The following is a 22,660-nucleotide window of genomic DNA, read 5'->3' as shown; positions in this document are numbered from 1 at the left end:
AATTTCAGCACGGTGCACTATGGCTTTCCAAGTCACCGGAGGAAGTTTTTATCATTAATGTTTTTTCTTTCTTTTTCCATGCAGAACTTACCCTGTGAAGTAACATGATTTTAAAATGATACAACCATTAGACTTGTTGCTTATAGCTATTTAAATATACACTTAAAATTATATTTCAATTTTAATTTCATTTTATTTTTTACCATTTTATTTATGTGTGTGTGTGTGTGTGTGTGTGTGTGTGTGTGTGTGTGTGTGTACTGTGTATGTGCCTGGTGCCCATGGAGAATAGAAAAGGGCCTCAGATCATCTCGAGCTACCTTGTGGGTGCTGAAAATTGAACCCATGTCCCCTGGAGGAGCAGCCACTGAACTTAACCTCTGGGTCATCTCCCTAGCCCCTAAATGTAGATTCTTTATAATCAAATATCCCTCTCCAAGTACAATCATAAGACTAATTTAATTCTAGGAGTGAATAAAATAGTAGGTGTAATTAATAGGAAACCAATGTTAGTTGTTTTTATAAAAGCAATAAGCCAAAAGAGACACCTATATAGGGCAGCTCACAACCACCTGTAACTCCAACTTCAGGAGATTAGGCAACTTCTTCTGACCACTGAGAACGCCTGCATTCATGTGTGCCTACTGACAGGCACACACACACACAAAACCATTATTTTAAAAATACATTTTTAAAAGTTTACCATGAATGCAGAGTAAAAATAATTTGCATATGGAAAATAATTTTATGACCTTGGTTTTTCAAATAAAATTTATTTTCAGCATTGGTCAAGAAAAATAAGCCTTGTCTCTTACAAGCTAAACAATCAGTCAAAAACATGCTTGAAAAAATTATTTAAAACATCTGTTTGGAGGCCAGCAAGGTGATTTAGTGGGTAAAGGCACATAGTAAGCCTGAGGAATTGAGTTCAGATTCACAGGACTCATGTGGTGGAAGGGGAGAATTGGCACCTGTGAGTTCTCTGTCACTTGACTGTCACGTGTATACCATGGGATGTGCAGCCCCTCCAAAAAATCAATATATAGTATTTATCATGATTTTGTTAATTAAAGAAAAACCCAGAAATCTAAGTTTCACACAAAGTTATAAAGGTTTTGGAGAAAGGCAATATTCTCTGTAATAAATGTCAATATGACAATGCAGTCTGTGCCCCGAGCGTCTTTCAACGTGTGTACATTTGTATGTCAGCTCGAGCGTCTTTCAACATGTGTACATTTGTATGTCAGCTCGAGCGTCTTTCAACGTGTGTACATTTGTATGTTAGCTCTTTCAACCGCCCACTTTCCCTACATTTCTTGCGGCAGATCCCTGATTCTTAAAGTCAGACCCATCATGAAACACTTTTTGAATTTTGAGAATTTTATTTCAAATGAGATGATGACAGGCATCCAGGCTATAGTTTGTGGGTAGTTCTCTCTCTTAAGAAAAGTATTCAGTTTAGTACTGAACAATCTCACTTTGATAAAAATCCCAAAAACTTACGGCTTAAGTGGTGTTTTAAACATACTTTTTGTGGGGTAGGGGACAATTTTATTACTTTTTTCTTCCCTTCTTTTCCTTGTAGATGAGGTTTTTTACAAGTAAGGTAGTATGTTTCCTATCTTTTGCGGAGAGACATTAAGTAACCTCGTTTAAGCCTCAAGAGAGACTGAGAACAAAATTTCTTATCCATTGCTTGTGATACATTTTCAAATGTAAAGTCCTGGCTTTATAGACTCCAAAATAAATCTATAAAAAAAACAGCACAAGCTATTTTCCCAGGGAAGTAGAGAGTTCCCACAGGTTAACTAAAATTCTGGACCTTTGCCTGGGAAGAGGAAACTGTCCCAGACGAGAAGGCTGCTCAAGGATACCATCAGTCACAGAGTCACGGCACTTCCGCTCAGTTGACTTTTAAGGAAAACAGCAGTAATTCAGAACTCTTATTTACTGCTATCTTTTGGAAATATTTCACGACCCGTGCACTGTTTATATCGCATTCTGAAGCGAATGTACTTCAGAGTTTCCTGTTGGAAAGAATGAACATAACGTCATCTGTAGAGAGGAGTAGATCAGAGTCTTTGTGGAAAATGTGTAGGGTTGCAAACCCTTTTCATTGCACTCCGATTACTAATTACCAAGGAGCATACTTGAGATTGGGGAGGGGGGGAGGAGGAAAGAAGAAAGAAGGAAGAGATTGTTAATATGACAATGGCTAGGTTTTCTTTTTTGTGCTTTTTAATGCTCAGATACAGAACGTTGTGTGTTTAAGGGAATAAGTGAGCAACATTTTAAAAAATATAGATATATTTGTGTCTTTGTGCTCTTGGCTAATCTGAGATTCCAGGCAGTAGTTGTGCACTGCAACTTAGTTTTAGTATTCGCCATCTTTTTTGTTCATGTGATAAACGTTGGACAGATAGAACCCTGAGAATTGTAATACAGCCTGTTGAAAAACAGTAAATTAAAGCTCCCAATTAAAAAAAATGTAAATTTGAAAGAACTGATGAAGGTTTAGTTAACTATTAGACACTTATGTAAGCACTAGGTAAATATTTTGGGCGTTCTAAATAAGTGTTCCCAAGATGAGAGTCCAACTCTTAGACCGAAAGAATGCCACCTCCTTGCCAGCCTTTTAGCCCACACTGTGAGGTCCCTGCTGCCAAAGTGGTTGGGCAGAGTGTGTGTGTGTGTGTGTGTGTGTGTGTGTGTGTGTGTGTGTGTAGTGGGTGGAACAGCGCAATTACAGCTCCTGTAGTTTTCCCTTCGCTCTTCTCCAAAGTTGGCAAAGGTTCCCCATTCACTGCTAGGCTGTCACGGAAGTAGCATTTGAAAGGTATGGTTCCTTTTCAGTAAGAATGTTTCGGAACTCTGTTGTGGTTCTAAGCCCCTACCCACTTCACCAAATCCAGCAAATGGAAGAAGCCAGTTCTCTAGTGAACCATTCCTAACTGATGCTAGCACAAATGGGAGGGACCCAGGAGCTGCTGAGAGGCCTTCTCTGGCCCAAATTCCTTTGGGGTTTGGCCTTTGTCCCTAGAAGAATTCATTGTTCTGAGTTTGGCCCGTGCAGGAAAGGGGGGACTACGAGAGTGGAAAGCTTGGGTGGGGGCCGTCACATACCCCACCCCTAACCTTCTCTAAAGGCACCTAGATGCCCGGGGAATCTCTCCCAGGAACCATAGCTTCACCTTCGGAGAGGCAAGTTTCTTTACAAGCGTTAGACACCTGTGTGAGGCGCTCCCGGTGGGAAAGGTGGCGTGGGGGATGGCAGAGCTCAGCCACACCGCTTTCCTCTGGGAGGCTGCGGTCACAATCCCTCAAGTCAGAGCTGTTAGCATGCACAGTCTGCTCTGCCTTCCTTGGTCGACAGGAACCTAGCCCCACATTCTGGAGCCGGAGCCGGCTGACGCCTCTCCAGTTTGCTCCGGGTCCTCTCCCTCCCACCTCTCCACCTCCAAAGTAGCGCTCCAGCCTTGCTCCGCCCGCACAGCCCCAGCGCCCCCGAGCTTTATCAGGCTCCCCACACACATCGCTGGCTTCCTTTGGCACCCGGCGCTGGTGACCCTAGCCGAACAACCGCCTCCTCCGAGCCCAGTCCCCCTCCTCCTGCCCGTTGATCACCGCGCCTCCAGGTTCTGCTCCCCCGGGCACCGCGGCGCCCACTGCCTTTCAGGTTCATCCTGGGCTGGACCTGTTTTGCTCATCCCTAAACCCGGAGAAGTGGAATCTGCACACTGAAACTCTCGGTGGCTGGAGCGGCGGACTGGGCATGCTCAGAAGCCAGGTTTGGCTTTGGTCTCAAGTCGAAGGAAGCTTTTGCACTCGCGAGGCAGCGGCGACTTTAGGGAAAGTTGATCCGAGAGGGGAGGAAGCCTCAAGACGCGGAGCAGCGGCAGGAAGGAGCCCCCGGCAGCCCGGAGGAGCATGGGCACCCTGCGGGATTTACAGTACGCGCTCCAGGAGAAGATCGAGGAGCTGAGGCAGCGGGATGCTCTCATCGATGAGCTGGAGCTGGAGTTGGATCAGAAGGACGAACTGATCCAGAAGCTGCAGAACGAACTGGACAAGTACCGCTCGGTGATCCGGCCCGCCACCCAGCAGGCGCAGAAGCAGAGCGCCAGCACCTTGCAGGGTGAACCGCGCACCAAGCGCCAGGCGATCTCCGCGGAGCCCACCGCCTTCGACATCCAGGATCTCAGCCACGTGACCCTGCCCTTCTACCCCAAGAGCCCACAGTAAGCGGGGTTACGCGCCCGGGTCCATGTGGCGCCCTGGCGGTGGGGAGCTGCGGGTCTCTGTATTGTCTGTCGGCCCCTGCCCCTCCCGCTTGCCATGTCTGTCCTCATCCTCAGAAATGTCTCATTTTCACCGCACTTCTTGAGGGGCTGTGCACGTTTCTCAGGGCCAGACTCTCCCTGCACATCCGTTGCCTTCGTGTCTTTGTCAGATGCCAAGGTATTTTTAAAATATACATATACGTTGATATATGCCACCTACTGTACATAGAGTTTGGATGCGCCCCAGGTGTGTGTCTGACCGTGTGTGTGAGTTGAATGGAGGAATCAGAACCCCATCTCCCCCAAAGCCCCAGCCAACCTGGCCAGCCGGAAAATCCTAACTGCAGGCTCATCAGACTGAAATGAAATGCGTTGATATTTCCCTGACTTTCCACGCTCTCGTGGCTCTCCTGGATTTTTCTTCATGCCGCCGGCACTTGACGCTGGTACCATTCAAATCTGAGGCTCTGTCACCACCGAAGTGTAAAAGAATAAGTCAATATCCATATAAAACAGAAGATTTTTTTTAATTTCCTGAGTTGGATGGCATTTACAATCCATAAATGGAAGCTTAGTCTGTTGATTCTTTTTAAAAAAATGTTTTCATAATATCCGAGAGAGAATATTACTTGTTTTTCTAAAAGAATTCTCACGTGATTACTAGTGAACGTTTCCCTAGAGGGTTCGTGTATTCTCAGGGACAGTGTGGTCAAGCACACGTTTCTTCCCGGGTGGACCATGCTGTGCCTCACGCTCAGGTCTGAAGCCACCCTGCTGCTGCTCTAGCATTTTAGGGAGCAGTGTAGTTCTGATGTCAGGAGGATTCATAACTTGGATGGGAACGCTGAATGAAACTTGTTACACAACACTCAGCCCCAGAGTCCATATGGAGAGGGAGCAGCAGGGACAGGACAGCAACAGAACCAGAACACCATCTGAATGGCATTTTAATTAATAGAAATGACATAAGTGGTAGAGCAGAGGATTCTGTTGTCCTGCTCTTAACTACATAACACGGCTGGACGACACGTGTTACATAATAACAGAAGGTCCCTGGGAAGCCTGTACTTCATAAACACAGGGAATTCATAAGAAGAGAAAGTGAATGCTTGGTTATCTTCAGTTATATTTCTCCGATGGGAGGGGTCATGAGTATATACTACGTACACTTTTTGAAAACTTCCTAGCCCAGTCTATACATGTTGGCTCCCTTGAATCACTTGCGGACTTAGTTGAAGGAGTTTGAATTGTGTGGGGTAGGGGAGAGTTGATGGAGATATATATTTCTGAGATTCCAACCTTACCAAGTTACCATAATAGATCAGAGGATTTCAATTTGCCTTAGAAAACTGACTGATCTGAATCACTGGAGCTTTCTTTGGTAAATTAATTTGCAGTCGCTGGCATGTTCGCCTGTTTCAGCTAACAAGGTACATGGCCATCTCTCCTGGGCCAAGTTTTTGCATAATGAAAATATAACTCCGAGACGGCTCTTTGTGTCTTTAAACAGTGTATAGAATGTCATTTTAGTATCTGCAGAACTTTGGAGTAACCCGGAACAAACTCTGCTCTTAGAAAAAGATCATTTTAATAGGCTTTTAGATGCAGTATGACCAAACCAGCTGATGACTCCAGTTAAGCATTTTATTTGAGAACATCTAAAGAAGTCCAGGCAGCAGGAACGAACTGTAGAATGTGGGGCATTTAGACGACTCTTGACTCTTGGTGTTTGACACAGGACGCTGGTGATTTCTGTAAAAGTCTACAGTGGAAAATAACATGAAGAAAGCACATCCTTTGTAGTATCCCTGTAGGACAAACATTGCATCCGTTGAACCTGCTTTGCACTCTGGTCCTTATTTGATAACTTTAAGGAATCCATTGTTAAGGTGGTATTGCCATGTGAGTTTTGTAATTCTGAAAGATTATATTGGAGAAAATGATAAAATGTCTTCCAAGTTTAAATAATTTTGGAAAAACATCTGTTCATTTTTTCACACTTACATAAAGGAAACCAGAATAAAATTGCCTTGAGTGGTAGTGTACCTTTCTTAGGGGAAAAGAAATATATTATATGCAAAATAGTTATTCTCCTGTGCCATTTGAGGGGCTGTGCAAGGTAGTTCCACATAGAACTATGAAGACGTGTCACTTGAAAACATTTTCTTTGCATTTCAGTGTGTTTTGTTTGAAGCCTTTCATTATTCTGACTTCCTGGCAACAAGTGTTTATATCTTTAATCTTTAGTGGAACTTAAATTTGATCAAGTTCCTACAGATTAAATTAAGGCTGAAGTGAAACTATGTAGGTAGACTGGAGTCGAGTTCAGCTGCACATTCCTCTTAGTTTTTGGGTACCTTTCCAGTAGAGGTAGTGAATGGCCGACTGGTGCTCCCTTCAATTATCTGATGGCTGGAAAATGTCTTCTGATGTTCCCTTGCTGAGGCTGCCTTTTGAGACTTGCAATATTTTTTAAAACTTCTTTTTTTTCCTTAGTAACTATTGATCATTTGAGGATAAAAAGCAGTACGAGATTTCAAGTAGCCCCATAACTTTTATCAACTTAAAACAGTTTTTCGTTTGGATTTTCTCTAAGGTGAGAGTTGGAAGAAAGCCTCTGTCGGATTCTACCTCAACAGGGGAGGACACTTCTGCTGTACCTGTGAGGTGGAGGAAGTGGGGGTGGGGTGTTGGTCTTTCACAATCTGTATAGATGTAACCTTTAAACCCTTCTTAGGTTATTTATGAATGTGGGAAGGACTGATGTAGAAAACTGGAGTCTGTATTATACTGCTGCCAATCAACTCTTTAAGAATGTAAAACCAAAATACATTGAGCAAAAGCTCCTGAACAATGAAACAAGCAAACAAACCCAGTCATCCAGCCTGTGAGACCAGGCTACCTGATGGGCCACATGAACTTCTAAAATAATTTTGTTTCATGACATTTCATTCCTAAAGACGCACTCGCTGGTCTCAGGTCTTTTCTGCTTTGCTGTCACAGCCTTCCATGTCATTTCAGCTGGACAACCTCAACTTGAGTTCCTCTCAAAACTTGTTAATGTCTGTGTGTTTTTGTAAAGCTGTTGCGTTCACCCCTGAGGTGGCTTCACTTCAGAGAATGATGACATCTTCTGTTCTATTTCACTTTGTGATTTGTGAAATACTTTGGAAGAATTGGAGATGAAAGAGAAATGTATCTTCCTATTTTTAGGTAGGGATTAAAATTTAAAAGATCCTATGTGATCTTCCAAATCTTGATATTGTATTCCAAGAGAAAGAGTATCTCCCCAAATGCTATGTGTTTAATTCCGAAGGAAGTCATGGACATGGCGGAATTCTAGTGTGATTATACATAGCCTAATATTGACATACATTTCTGTGAAGGTATCCAATTTCTAATATGCTTTACAAGTCAGTTCAATACTTGTATGTGATACCTTCCATGTGGAAAATCTTGTAAGGCACATATAAGCCTTGCCATTGTGGAGTTAGCAAGGGACCCCACAATATTATCCGAGTAAATATTTTACAGACTTGGGAAAGGAGAAACTCAGAGAAGTTCCTAAAACAGTTGGTGGATTCTCTGACTCCTACTGAACTGCATGGTATCAGAAACTCCCCAGAAATATATGTTTTTGTATTGTAGTCCTTGTAAGACTGCCATGATTTGAACACTTCATAGTGTGAAGGGAGAGGGGTAGGGATGTGTGAGTGACAGCTCAAGCCATCAGCAGAGAGGGGATACATCTGGAGAAATGTGGTAGTCGGAGGCTTTCCCGGAGGGTTGTGGAGGGAACTAAAACTCAGTTTCTATGATTTTATAAAGTGGAGGAAGAGGAACTTAGGCTTGTTTTCAGAATAATCGAGAATCGTGTGTGTGTGTCTCTGTGTGTGTGTGTTTCACCAGGCCTAGGTAGTGGTAAAGTTCTGAACACCAGAGTGTGAGTCTAACCTCCCACATACTAACTAGGTAAGAATATTCAACCTAACCAAAAAGCAGATGATGAAGCCCCTTAAAAAAACCAAGGCCCAGTCTTAAAGAAACCAAACACTTTTCCGAAGTCATCGACCTGAGGCCAGTTCTGCAGCTTCCTCACATACCTGGGCAGAGTGCTAGAGGTGAGAATGCAGTCCTGTTAGTTATGGAAACTCATCTTCCCTTCTTCCGTGGGGTATTACATTCTGACCTAAGGTTATTATAGTAGTGTCCGATTTAAGCTTGAACATTAATTTGACATTGCAGCGTGTGAAGTAAAACAGAAGTGGGTACAGGCTTTATAATATTATAGGGGATCATGCTGCTAAATATCCTGTTAGGGTGTTTGCAAGTGCCGTCAAGTTGCCTGCCCCTAAAATGGGACACATAATGAAAATACTGACAAACCTTAAATAGAGTAGCTCTAGGGACTGCCTGAGAATACAAATGATCATTTCTCTTGCTCTACTGTGGTGCATTTCCAACTTCTCACTATTTAATGTCTCATTAGCGTTGGTTTGGATTTCTGTTAGGAAAGGGTAGAATAAGACACACACGATGTTTCCATTGTTGCTGTTTGCAGGTTATAAGGCATATGGGCACATTTTTTTCCCTGTCTGCCTAGCAATGGAGGGTCTCCATGGTATCCTAGCAACCATATTTGAACACTAGGCTGCTGCTCTTTCTGCTATCTCTACCATAGGTGCGGCCGCCCATCCCAAGGAGCTGGAATTGCTGCTAGCATCCCAGGCCCTCTGACTTGAACCCTTCTGGCACCAAGAACACCAGACAATGTGACACATGCTCCCAAGCTGAAAGCAGCACTTACCAGCACGCTCAACAGCCTATTATGCAATCACATCTGTGGCATTTTGAATCCTAATCTGAATTGTTGAGCTAGTGTTCTTTGCCACCCCTCCTGTGACAGTCCCTCGCTACTTCCTCACACACAGCTTTCTGACACCACTTCTAGACCCTCCCACCATCCTTTGTAGTGACTGCCTTCCTTGCTATCTCTTAAAGATTTTTATTTTGGGGGAAATTAAATCTGTGCAGCCTGCTTGAACTCTCTAAGTACAGTTTTGTTGGTAAGATCAGGGGAACGCTCTCCTTCCCAAACCGACATAGAAATATCCACAATAGCACAAGAACTGCCACTACACAATGACACACATATTTAGCACAAGGTGGGACTAAGCGTAGTGCACTCCTAGAAGTGTCTTGCTTGGGAGTGAAATTTTATGGTCATAGTTGTTCACATTAAAAAAAAAAAGCAGGAGAGTAGAGTGGGGAGCGGACATTTTGGGGCGGGAAGCATTGTTGAAGCTGTGCTGTATTCTTCAGAAGTTTGAAAGTAGTGAATATACTTTCTGGACATATAAATATGCCCCAGTCCTCAAGCAGAGTTTGCAATAAGGATCCTTTGCGGATAAACACTGATGAGGACCACACCTGAAACCTTGCCCTCCTTGAGATATTGTTAGAGATATTGTTAGAAAATCATACAGGTGTTCCTCTTCAGACCAATGCCCATTTTGAATGCTTTGTATTTTCGCTTTGAAGCATCACTTAATCTAATGTCATGGAGGGACTGGTAGTCTGTCTGCAGGTTTTGGTGAATGGAAGAAGGGGCAGTATGTCAGCGTGCAGCTGTTCTGAACGAGCAGGTCAAGAGTGATTCTGCCCATCATCATTGTCATCATTGTCACCATCATCACCACCACCACCCTGCTAGTTTTCATGGGACACTAACTCTGTGACAGATTATCTTCCCTCTGCTTAACTTCATCATGTATTTTTTTCTTGTGTGTATGTGTGTGTGTGTTGAATGTGCACACTGTGTGAGGGTGCTCACAGCATAAGCATGAATAGAAACCAATTATTGAATTGATGTTGTGTCTTCCTAAATTGCTATTATTCATTGTTTCTTCTTCTTCTTCTTCTTCTTCTTCTTCTTCTTATTATTATTATTATTATTATTATTATTATTATTATTATTATTATTTGAAACAGACTATCAGTGAGCCTGTGGATCACCGTTGGGGCTGAACATTTGTCTCTGCACCTATACTGTAGTTACAGGCACATTGCCGCACCTGGCTTTTCAGTGGATGCTGGGATTCAAACTTAGGTCCTTATGTTCTCCCTGCAAGTGCTTCATCCAGTGAGTTGTCCTCCCCTTCCTTGCATCATGGATTTCAATACCTCTGTAAGGAATATTCTAGATTATTCCCACTTCCCAGCCTGAAGAATAGAACACCTAGACTCCTAGAAAGTTAAGTCTTATGCTCAAGAGACCATACTTAGTAAGAAACTGAACCAGAGAGTGAGATGCTGGATCCTTTCTCAGCAACCACTAGAATCTTACACTATCCCAAAGCCTACAGGGACTGGGTAACTGCAGACCCAGAGAATAACATACAGACTGTTCTGGAGAAAGTGTCTATTCACCCATAATCAAAGAGGAAACAGAAAAACCTTGAGAGAACTTGAAGAAATTAGGTAAGACTTTTTCCTAAACATGACTGCATATTAGAATCACCAGGGGAACTTTAAAATCTCATCGCCTAAGTTTTACCATAAATGAATTAGAAATAGAGTTTTTCAAATGATTCCTGTGGTAGTCCCAATGGGAAACAAAACTTGGGAGCCACTGTGATGAGGAGATGACAGGACAGGTTGTGTGTGTATGATAGCAAATAGAGGACTAGGAGAAGTCTGAAGAGTTATATACCTCTATGGGCTAAAATCTTTACCAGCTTGCAAAAGCAGCGATGGGTTTTATTTTGTGTGTGTGTGTGTTAGAATGTAAGCGTGTAACGTCATATTGTTTATGCTCACAAGTAAGTATGCAGTGTTCCCCATAGCCCATTTCTTCTCAGCCATAGTTGCTCATTAGAAAACTGCTGAGGGAGATTTTAAACATATCTTTGCTGGGGACCACAAACAAGATTGATTCAGTCACTCTGGGGTTGGACTTATGATGGAGTTATATGTTTTAGTCCGGAGATGACTCCCATCTTCATTCCAATTCGAGAATCTTTTCACTAGGCCACCTGGCTCCTTATGCTACAGATTCCTTCCCACTCTATGCCAGAGACACTGCTCCTAGTGGGATGAGGCAGCTCCAGCTGTGTGTTATCCATCACAGCTGGACTGCCCCCTTCTCTCGGATGCTGGGCTTGCCTACTACAGTCCTGACCACACAAAAGCAGCAACAGCTCCATCCAACTGGTAAAGCCTGTTTCCTCTTTCCAGCGAGTCACAAGTCCTGGCCAGTCATCGGATACATATTAGGGTCAGCCATCACCCCAAGTTTGTTTTCCACTCTTGCTGGGGGCAGGAGCCTTGCTGGCAGGAGAGACTGTTTCCCTGAGTCCCACCTGATACTATGAGATTTGAAATTAATGAAGGTGAAACAAAGACAAGCCCCTCTTGGAAGAGCAGGGCAGGGCTTGTAGCATTTCTCTGGTATGAGATGCCTCTGCAGCCAGCTAGCTTTTTTTTCCCCCCTTACAGATATTTTATCCTTTTAAGGCAAACAGCTCGAGCTCAGGCTGAGAACTGCTTTCCAAGGAGGTTTCAACGAAAGCAGAGAAAGCAAATCAACATCTCAGCCCCCTTTCCAGACAGTTTGGTCTGGAAGAACAGATGTGTGCCACCGCAGGCAGATGAGAGGACTCAGGTACCCCTGCAGCAAGGGACCTTGGGGGATACAAGAATCCCTGTTCCCTGTGCTCATGTGTCACCGCTGGCCCTGTGGCTAGCTCTACATTTTTCTTGTTTCCAGTTCTCAGTTGAAACTACTCACCATGCTGGCAATGGTCTCCAATAGGAGTCTGTTCACTGTAGCCATCCAGTCGTTGTCTTCTCGGGTGAGAATCAACCAGTATTGGGTTTTATGTAAGCAATGAAAATAGCTAATATAATTGCAGATGTCTTTTGGTAAAAAACAAAAAACAAAAAAACAAAAAACAAAACAAAAAAAAACCATCTCCTTACATTCAGGGTCAATGAGGAGGAGCTTGTTTCTCTCCCCCTTTGCACAAATATAACAATGTTCCCAGTGGACAGACAGTGTGTTAGAACAGAATAGGTAGGGCAAGTCTCCGCAGAGTTTTAGGGATATTAATAATACAAGGAAGTTACCCATAAGAAAAGTAAACATTTTCATTACGAGTGCTGCATTTGGTTATTAGGCCTAAATGGGAAGGAACAGAGGCAGAAGTAAGGAAGTAATACAGCCCAGCAGCAATAAAGATGTGTGCCCAGGAACATGCATTTAGTCACTCACTGCTGCTAGCACTTGGAGAGGCATGTGGAGCACAGGTTGGTGCTGGGAACCCACGAAAGTGTCTGTGTCTGAGTTCCTTTTGATTGTGCTAACAAAGCTGGGTCCAGTTAGCAGAGCGAAGATAGCAGTGGCAATTCAGTGCAGGCCTACACGACTTCCATTTGCTTCAGAAACAGTACTGTCAGTGACCTCTGCCAGCCTAAAGATCACAAATGCAACCCAAGCCTCATCGTGCTTGCTGGGAGACAGATGTAACTGATTAGCTTATCCATAAAGGCAGAGTTCCTTATGTGCGGCCAAAGCATAAGTAAGTAGTTTATGTGCTCGTTTCCCTGGGACTGTTAAGTTTCTCAAACAGATGTGAGGTTCTGGTGTCAGGCTTCAGTTTCATTTTCTCCCTTCCAGTCTATACCTGCTCCGTAGAAGCAACGCCGCGATGCTTCTTCTACACTAAACCATTGCGTTTGCTGCCATTCCATTTCATTTGGTTAATTGCATTTGAATGTCAATGATGACAAATTTGCCACCGCTAAGTAAAAAGATACTATTGTTGTTTATGAAACAGATGTACTACAGCAATGTCAAGATCTCACCAGATCTAATGCAAGGGATCATGAAATCGTGTAAGGGGAAAACATTTTCTGGATACACAATGCATCATCCTAATGGTCCAGCTCTATCCATAAATTATTTGACAGTGCCACTAAGTCTGGACTAAGAGGGAAAGAAAAAGGACCCTTAAGACAAGAAAGAGAAGTGGGCATTCTTCATTTTGTCCCTAGGGAGCTGTTGTTATAGATTGGGAAGAGGGTAGGCTGGTCATATAGTATTGTGTCTGCAGGTGGCTGGAAGTATTATAGTATTGTGGTGCAGGTGGACAGGAAGCACAACTACACACTGTGTCTGCCTAGGGTACACTTTCTCAAAGCCTTCGTGACCAAAGGGCACACTTGTATAGTACAGTAAGAAAGAAAAGATGGCCTGGACTAGAGGCGTGTGTCGCTGGAGCAGGGACCTTTAAGTGTTGGAAAGCGACAGGTACTATTTGCTAAGCCTGCAGTGGCGACTCATTGTGCCAGTGGGAGGAGAGAAAATAAGGAAACATGCAAGCTCGAGCATGGGACTCAGTGTGAATCACGTTCTTCATCGTGGATAATTGCTACTCTCTTATTTTGGAACTGTCTAACGATACCAAGGCTTCGAGAAGGAAGCTCAAAGACACTTGGATAATTAAAAGAAGGCTCGGGCCTGGCAGATCCATTCACTGGGCTATGCCTTTATTTTCAGCAATGGAGTCTACCTAATATGGAACCTTTTCAGCTTCCTAGTGTGGAAGGAGATTTTCCTCCCAGAGCAGATGGAAGGACACAGAGTATCATTGCTCAGAGTCATTCATAAAATTCCTGGCGTTGTAGAGATGCAGTTGAGCCCCGCTGATGTGGATGAGCTGTGTTTCTTGGTCTGGACCTTAAAAGCATTAGAGATGTTGTGAAAGAAACCATGCTATGACTTTTAAAAATATTTGTAGCCTGGATCAAAAAGTAGTCATTTTTCTTTTCTTCAAAAACAGTACTGAAAATTTTTTGTTGCTCTTCAAAGAAGGAAAATATGACATTAAAAAGCATAATTTGTCTGACTTTGTATTCTCTGTCTTTTAGCATAATTTAACAAGGAGACCTCTGTTCTCTTACTGAGTATAAAAGAAATTAAGCGATCACTAGCTCATCGAACAGCAAATAGTGTTGGACTAAATGGCAGAACTTTTGAGATGGTCTTCATGGAAAGGGATGTGAGTAAAACAGCCAGTTAGTCATGAATGGCCCAACTTTGGATAACTCAGACTTCCTGAATTCATCAGCTTTGCTCTTTATTAAACTGCTTAGGCCCCAGGGTGTTTCACTACTCATGGTTTTGGCCTTTGGTGGAGAATACCTAGCATCAAAATATACTTTCTTTTTGATGATTAAGTGCTAAAGAGTATGGTTCACGTCCTTTTAAAATGATAGTAGATTAAAAGAGGGAAAGATTAGGCACTTGAAAGCATTCAATATGGGCTTTCGGATACTTACTTACATGTTTTTGAGAAATTGTAACACGTGAATTTTGAACATGCTAATATTTGAGGAATAGTCAATTCTTTCCAGCGCAAGTTACATTCCATCTATACTATAACCGTAAGTGTGTAGAGTAGCCCAGGTGAACATTCTATACATCAACAAATGAAGACATTAGAAGGGCCAGGGTTGAACTACTCTGAGCAAATAACCAAGCGAGGTGAGTAGAGAAGTGAGTGAAGCTGAGCCAGCATGTTGTTGGCAGGTTTATCCTAAAGTGCACAGCAAAAGCGTTGCTCATGCCCGAGGAGGTGAGCCTTTTTGTGTGGTACCTCCTGCCGCTTGTCTTACCTTTGGGTCTGACTCCTGGTCCTGTGCCATGTAACTGTCTGCCACAGTAGGTGCCACAGCAGTGTGCCGAGGGTTACTGCCAGCATGATGGATGGAAAATGACTCAACCATACATTTATTTGTTGTGCCAAGAGTAGCTTTCTCAGCTAGGCGGACTTAGAGGTTATTAAATAACATCTAGGTGAACTCTTGCTAGTGAGTTTTTAAATCACCCATGACAGCTTTTCTCTCTGCCCCGTCCCATTCATAGTTCAGCCGTTGTTTTAGCATTATGAAGAGAAACAACATAATTTTCAAAACTACTCTTGTTCAAAGTCGGCTCTCCTTTCCTTGCCTTTTAAATCAACCTATGCCTGGCCCTGTTAAGTCAAATTCTTGTTTTAAAGCCCCTCAATTTGCTAGTGATTCATGTCCTTATTCCTACCCCTCCCAGAAGAATTTAGCATCTTTAATTTGAGTGCTATCCAAAAGTTTATCAAGAACCTTCAGATTCTGTACGTTGGTAATACATGTTTCTGTGGATACACTTCAAGGTGCTTGTTTGTTCAGTCATCTCTCAAACTGTATTAAGCAACTAAAGGCAGGAAAGTGCTTGCCTGGAGGTTTCTTCTTTTCACCTGGATACCATTTGATACCTAAACATTGGCATTCCGAGAATGTGCTTTAAAATACTGCCATCTCTAGGGGCTTTTCCAACATGGATTAGGCCTGAACAGCGGAGCTGGAGTCCTGTTATAGTTCTTACTGTTTGGTTTTGCAGAATTGCCCTTTCCTTCCTCGGCCCATCAGAATTTGAGGTTTATATTTCAGTTCCCATTTGGCTCTCATGGCTGCCCCACAACATGACAGATCCCCCTGAAACAAGACTTGTTTCTCCTTTGCTGTGTGCTGTGTACTTGGAGCTCAAAATGGGGCTGGCACACAGAAAATTCTTTGTCGGATAACGGACAAGAGAAGGTTTTTAGGGGTTTTGGCCCTCAGATACTTTAACTTTGTAAATATAGAAATTTGAAAACTATAACCCCAAGCCACTGGGGACCATAGAGTTCCTAGGCATATTAGCTTTGACCAGGAAAATGATTGACAGAGGTCTGAATTTGGGTGCTTTGGCTAAACTTTGTGGAACACCAGTGCCCATTTCAGTCAGTGCCTGTCATTCCATGTGGCTAGCCCGTGTTTGTACCATCCACCTGATCTCTGAAAAAATTCAGTTCTTTTTGAGACCTCGGAGGTTTCAGTCTTGAGATGCCCCTACTCGTTGGAATCATCTGTGAGTGTAAATTATCTTTCCAAGATGCATGATTGTCCTCTGGCTTATTAAATGCCTGTCTGAGGCTCTGCCACATAAAACCTCCCAAACTGGTTAACCTAGTGAAGCAAGGGAATTGATTTCTAAGAAATACAAATAGGAAATTAATTGCAGTTACCGGAGAATCTTTTCAAATTCTTAATTCCCTTTTGCAGACACAGCTAACACTCTCACTAACAAAATCCTGTCAAGCTTAGAATAATAGCTTGCTAATTTTGACTATCCAAAGATTCTCAGAGATCTTAATATTATGAGATACTAGGGACCATCAAACTAATGATGAAATACTTTTTAATTAGGAGCTTGCTTCAGTGTTAACCAAAATAAGATAGGGATTTTAAAGGTTGATTTTGTTTGCATATCTTCTCTTAGCTCTGCAGGATAAAATACCCAGTCTTACTTTATCAAAAGTCTGTTTTTAAAATCTCACTTGATCTTAGGCTTCTGTGAATGCTTGAGGTCATATTTTTGGAAGGCAAATGTGGCCATGCAGCTAAAGACTTTGTGAGTGATAGAATGATATTTAATATCAACTTATACTTATGGGTTATAAAATTAATATGCATATTATTTAATTTATGTCCCATAATATCTAAGTGAGTAGAAGAGGACTGACGACCTTCAGCTCCCAGACAAGGACATTAAGAATCAAAGGTGAGACAATGTAACACCCTGACACAGTAACTCTTAACTGGTTATGCTAGAAATCCAGCAGTTGCCCAGGCTCTGCTGAGCCCCTTCCACACCATGTACATCCTTAAGATGTGCATGCATTACCTTGAGAATTCTTTGAACCCTGTGGTTCATCAACGCAATTACGGAAATTATAAGCAGGTAGGCTCAAAACGCAGCAACTGTAGTAGATAGGAACACACTCTCTAACTCAACTGCTCTTTTACCACGAACTCCATCTTTGATACTTGTTGCGGGAGCTCCTTCTGCTCCTTCAGCCAATAGCCGCTGAGATACCAGCCCATTGGGGCGTGGTCTCTCTTTTTAAAAATGCGGCCACTTCCCTCCGCTTGCTCTCTGGCTTCCGGCTCCGCTTCTAACGACTAGGCTCCCTTCCTGATTGCACAGAGGGCTGTTGTCTGGGACGGTGATCTGTAAGTTTTTTCCCCTTTAAATAAATAACCATTCTATTAATCATAATTCCAAACTGGTGTGGGATTGTTTGTGATTTACGCCATCAGATACTGAGTGTATCTCAGCTTCCTTTTTCTCATTATGAATAAATATGATAATATGTACCAGGATAAGAGATACTATACATGTTGTCTTAACACAAAGCAGCCAAACACAGAGGATTTCATAACCAGTTGCTCTTGAGTAAAGTAGTGTTATTACCCTTGTCAATTTATGGATTTTGCTAACAGTTTTTCCAAAAGGAATAGGCAAATCTGTAAACTGAATTTCATGGCATGAGATTTAAAGACTGGTCTAGTAAGTGGGGGGGGGTGGGGTTGGAGCAGAGCTCTGGACAGTTCAATTGGCTTTTTTTTGGGTGTGACTCAGAGGAAGATGGAATGACAGTGGGAATTCTATGGGTGACTGCTTCAGCTGAAGACTAACCGCAGGCAAGAAAGCTTGGATTCAGGCAAGTTTGAAGTTCCAAACCTGTGCTGCTCATCTTGTTCATCAACCATGTCTAGGCATACAGAGAAGTCAAAGATGGATTGGCTAAGGTTGAACTGTGACATGTATGTAAACTAAGTTGTCAATTATAATGAAAAGTTACACTAGCCCAGAGAAAAGCTCTCTGTGAAGATGAAGAATAATTAGTGATCATTCATTTTTATGCATTCAAGAGAAATTATAATAATTTTGTTATTTAATATTTGTTTAAACACCTGGGCCATTGCAAATATAGACTTTGTCTGTGTTACTCTGGAGTAAGTTTTGAAGGACCCCTGCCTTAATGATTTGATTCCAATCCATCAAAAGCATTTAGAGCAAAATGACTTCGCTATTTTCTGAAATATTTGCCTGGAAGTTATTCACTGATAATGGATTTCTATTTGAAAACCATTTATTCCCAACTCAAGTATTTACTGTCCAGATGGAGAAGCTCTCAGGCGCAGAACATAATCTTAGCTCATAAATGTTTTCTATTAATGACCTTGGTTCTCCATCTCAAGATGTCTTTTCAAAAACAATGTGATTGTGGGTAAAAGCAATGATAACAACCCTGTTACCCTATGGACGAATACATTAATGGTCTCAGATGGATTCTTGACAGTCATGATGATGAGCTGATAATGGAAAGCTTTAGAATAAAAATAAAAATACTAGTTCATTTTGAAATGTGTCATGTCATGCAAGAAAGATAGATTATTTCCTGCAGCTTTATTGAGATATAATTTACATACCATAAAATTCACCCAGCATATTTGCATGGTGAAAAAATCTCCAGAGGGATGTAGAGGGCTATGCACCTACCATGACAGTCCATTGTTAGAACACTCCAGTACCTCCCAGAGCTACTTGGAGCTTGCTTACAGTCTCTATCTTCGTCCTCATCCCCAGGCAACCACTGATCTGCTTCCCATCTTTATCAGTTTTCCCTTTGTGTAAGTTTCATAGAAATTAACATTATTTTGAAAAAGATGCCAATTTATTCGAATGGCTCTATGTCCCAAATCTATGACTTATTCAAAGCAGTTTAGAATGTTAAGGATGAAAGTTGGGCCCCAGGCAGTTATAATTACATTAAACTCTAGATCCTATTAGGGTTAGAAGATTTAGCTGGCCTATTTTCTGCTTGGTTTTGGAATAATGCAGAGTTTGGGGATTTTAGTTTGTGACTATATCTGCTGAGTTAATGTGCCAATGACTCGATTCACAGTCACAGCCACACCCTACTTCACCTTTAGAGACAACAAAAGGAAACTATGGCCAGAGAAAGAGGTCAAGCCATTTGTTTGACTACATGGTGCTGCCAGAACCCAGAGTCTGTGTTTGGGGCCGCTAAATTAAGATCTATTAATCTTGAGGTACCGTAGTAAGCGGACGCTGTGACTAACACCATCTACAGGTGTCCACTTTTTCTATCTTCTATCTTCTTCAAAACCAGTGTATGAGTAAGAGAAAGAGTTAGTTTTGATTATGTTGCTGTGCGCGTCTGCGTGGGCTGTATGCATATGAGGACAGATGCTTGAGGAAGTCAGAGGAGGCCTTTGGATGCCCAGGAGCCTGTTTTTAGAGGCGTTTGTGAGCCACCTGACCTGAGAGCTGAGACTTGCACCTGGGACCACTGCAGAAGTGATCAACACTCTTAACGACTGAGCCACGGTTTCAGCCCCAATGTGGATACCTTCTGGAAGCTACCTCTCCAACTGCCCTTTTGGTTCCTTTGCATATTCTATTGTGGAGAGTATGAAGGGGAAAGAGAGTCAACACGTTTAGGATATTTACCAATCCCTGAGATGAATATAGAAGTGATCCATGGAATTGTTTGTGAAATGAGAGAGGCAAGGAGAGAAGAGAGCTTTGAGGGGGAACAAGCAAGCATGCGCAGGAGAAATGTAAGACAACTCCAACAAGCTTGAAGCGAAGGGATACAGTTCAGCTCTTCAGTTACGCCTGAGGTGGTGATTTCATGAAAAAGTCAGTTTTGATTAAAAATCTCTTTAGAGAAGAGCTGGTTTTTGTTTCTAGGAGGAGCCCTAATGGCTTCCTGTACCAGTGGGACTGAGGGCAAATGAAGTCTTTGGTCCTAGAGCAGCGGGTCTTGACCCCAATGGGACACAACTCTGATTTAAGGTGGCTCCAGCTGACTCCACTTTGTGTCATTAAAGACCTTGGCTTGCAATGAGAAGCCCTTGCTTGGGAGTCAGTCAGGCCTGCCTGCTGCAAAGGCTTCTGGGTTACAAGCCAGTTGGGGATGCTGCCAAATCCCGTTGCCTGTTCAGCGGTGAAATGAGGTGACGCTGTCAGTGCTTTGGCTTATTGTGCAGGTACCAGTTGGAGAGAATGGAGAGTAATCTTATCTTGACGATTAACTAGGGACTTCTAAAAGGCACCGCAGAGAAAGAAGGTGGCCCGACGATTCTCAGGGAGCCATGGCGAAAGGCTCCTAGGAGCGGCAGGAGGTGGCAGAGCTGTGCTGTTTCCATCCACCTGTGTGCTGGAAGACATCTCCCTGGGAAGCTGCCCACATTGCCTGCTTTAGGCTCCAGACAGCCTGAGTCCCGGCTCCCCAGCTGAGGACAGACATGAGTGGAGGTAAACTTGACAGGGCAGAACTGGTAACAATTTCTTCTCCCGATTAAGTGGAGCCAGAGGCAGTGTTGGCTAAACTCAAGTCACAGGTGGCCAGGAGCAAAGAGAGACTGCTGGATTTGCCCAATACTAGACAGCTGAGCACGTTGTCCAACTTCTCTTTAGTGTTGCGGCTGCTCACAGTCTTTGTTTATTACTGGAATTGATCACCAACTCACTGAGCGCCAAAGAAACTTCAACACCTGTAAGTCATTGCCTGACTGCCCAAGTCACGTGAATCCCAAATGTAGATACTTGAAGTCCCTTACCCCACATGTGGAGCAACAGGAATATCGGGGGACTGAGGCTACATATAACCCCCTCTTTGGGTTCCCTGGATCCACACACTAAATGACTGGATGTTGACTATGGCGCTGGGCAGGATCACTGGTGCCAGGATCCAGTGCCGTAGCCTGAGCCTTGTAGGAGTTGCTACTGTTTGAGCTGCGAGGTTGTCCAGTCAGGCCTGCCAGAGCAAGAAAGCGGTAGCAACAAAGAGTATCATCCTGGCCTGAGCACCAGATTGACAATGATATGGCCAACCTTAGCAAAAGAAACAAAGACCGCGAAAGGACTGTAACGGGACCTGTAGTAGCGGTTCAGAACCCCGAGCAATACTCGACTGAAGAGCCAGCTCCTGGCTTCAATCAGTGTCATCTGCCCAGTAAGAAAGCCTGAAAAGGGCAAGGGGTTCCCAGGGAGTCACAGGATATGGTTTCTTTTCTTCCTTCCCTGGGGATCTGAGCTCCCTGCTTCCTGTCTACTGTAGCAGTCCCCAGAAAGCCCTACTGTACCTCTGCCCTGATGATGGGCCTAGTTCCTGGCCTTTCACCTCCTTCCTCCCCAGGCACAGATTACAGTTTCTCTAGGGAGGAGGCCCCGTGGGTCGTATCTGTTACCACTTTTTGTTTAATGTGGCTTGTGTGTTCCCTTGCCCTCGTTCCCTGCCTTGCTCTGGTTTTTGGTTCTCATCTGACAATTCTCTTAGTAAGGAGTTGGGGAATCCTGATGGGGGGGCGTCCTGTTTCCAGCATAATTGACAGGTGTTTCTTTACGGATCTACCCAACCATTGGATGCCTATGCCCTATCCTATGGGTGTTATTTGGAGAGTCCCTCTTCTGGGGTTGGGATTCCTCCTTTCCTGCAAGCCAGTCTGCCACCATTGCAGTCTGGACATTTTCATCCTAGGATCTTACCACCCTAAATTGTTGCTTTTCTTCCTTCCTCCTCTCAGGCCCCAGAAATGCTGCTACTTTAGTTACCCTAGAACCAAAGAAAAACCTGTTCTTATGATTATTTTAGCTCTGATCATCTTGGAAGACTGTGGCAATTGAGGCTTCAGACTGTCTTTAGTGAGTTGGGTGGGGAAGGAAGGACACTGGAGACTGTACAAAAATGGCGTGTATGTGTACCTCAGCCTAAAACAGGATGCCTATGAGAAGTTTACAGATATGCTCGGGAGAGGGACTTCCAGAAATAGTGAACTGTGCCCAGTGATTCTGTAGACTATGAACTCAACCATCAGTGGCATGAGGGGTTGGGAGCCTTGAATTCCAGTAGCCAAATTCAGATTTCTTACTTAAATTAGAAAATAGCATGTGACTTTTGCATGTGGGGACTACTTCTGATAAACATATAGGCCCACCATAATCAGGGATTCAAAATTAAACCCATGTGTGTATGTATGTGTGTATGTAAGTATGATAGAGCGCAGTTTCATAAAAATATATACAGAACAACAAAGTTTTGGAAAACACACCATAAATAATCGTGCAGGCTGACATCACTTCTGTGTGGTTTATTTGCATAACCCAGTGAAAATGGATTTTTCACATACAAAGACTAAATGACTGAGTTCATAGTGTGGGCCCTAAACTGGCGTTGTCAGTAGAATCTGATAATTGTTATGATATATATTCTTAGCTACTTCCACAAACACACTGGATCAGAAGCCCAGGAATGGAACATAACTTCCAGGTCCCAAGAACCCTCTAGCTGATTCTGTCCTGCCCTACCATTTGAGAACGCCTTGTATAACAGGATGGAAAGTTAGCAGGATGGGATTGGCTGTGCCCTAAATGCTACAGAAGACAAGGAAAGCAGTGTCTGAAGGAAGGGAGCAGAGGGTCCGAG

At 43.2% G+C, this 22,660-nt stretch overlaps 1 protein-coding gene across 2 annotated transcripts in view; it reads left to right on the top strand.

The window, feature by feature from the left end:
• The window catches only part of Prkg1 (protein kinase cGMP-dependent 1), a 1,221,673-nt gene that overhangs the window by 77,068 nt on the left and 1,121,945 nt on the right, over nucleotides 1-22,660 (top strand). The window contains exon 1 of one of the 2 annotated variants that reach the window (XM_038325472.1): nucleotides 3,624-4,238. The exons of the other annotated variant lie outside the window; for it this stretch is intronic. Coding sequence (XP_038181400.1) covers nucleotides 3,928-4,238 — 311 coding nt within the window. The 5' untranslated portion in view covers nucleotides 3,624-3,927. Of the gene's footprint in view, nucleotides 1-3,623; nucleotides 4,239-22,660 lie in introns of those variants that run through there. 2 annotated transcript variants of the gene reach the window in all.

Source organism: Arvicola amphibius, chromosome 1 (assembly GCF_903992535.2).
Source record: "Arvicola amphibius chromosome 1, mArvAmp1.2, whole genome shotgun sequence".
Taxonomy (NCBI): domain Eukaryota; kingdom Metazoa; phylum Chordata; class Mammalia; order Rodentia; family Cricetidae; genus Arvicola; species Arvicola amphibius.
The sequence above is the reverse complement of the archived record's forward strand: the minus strand, read 5'-3'. Positions and strand labels throughout refer to the sequence as shown.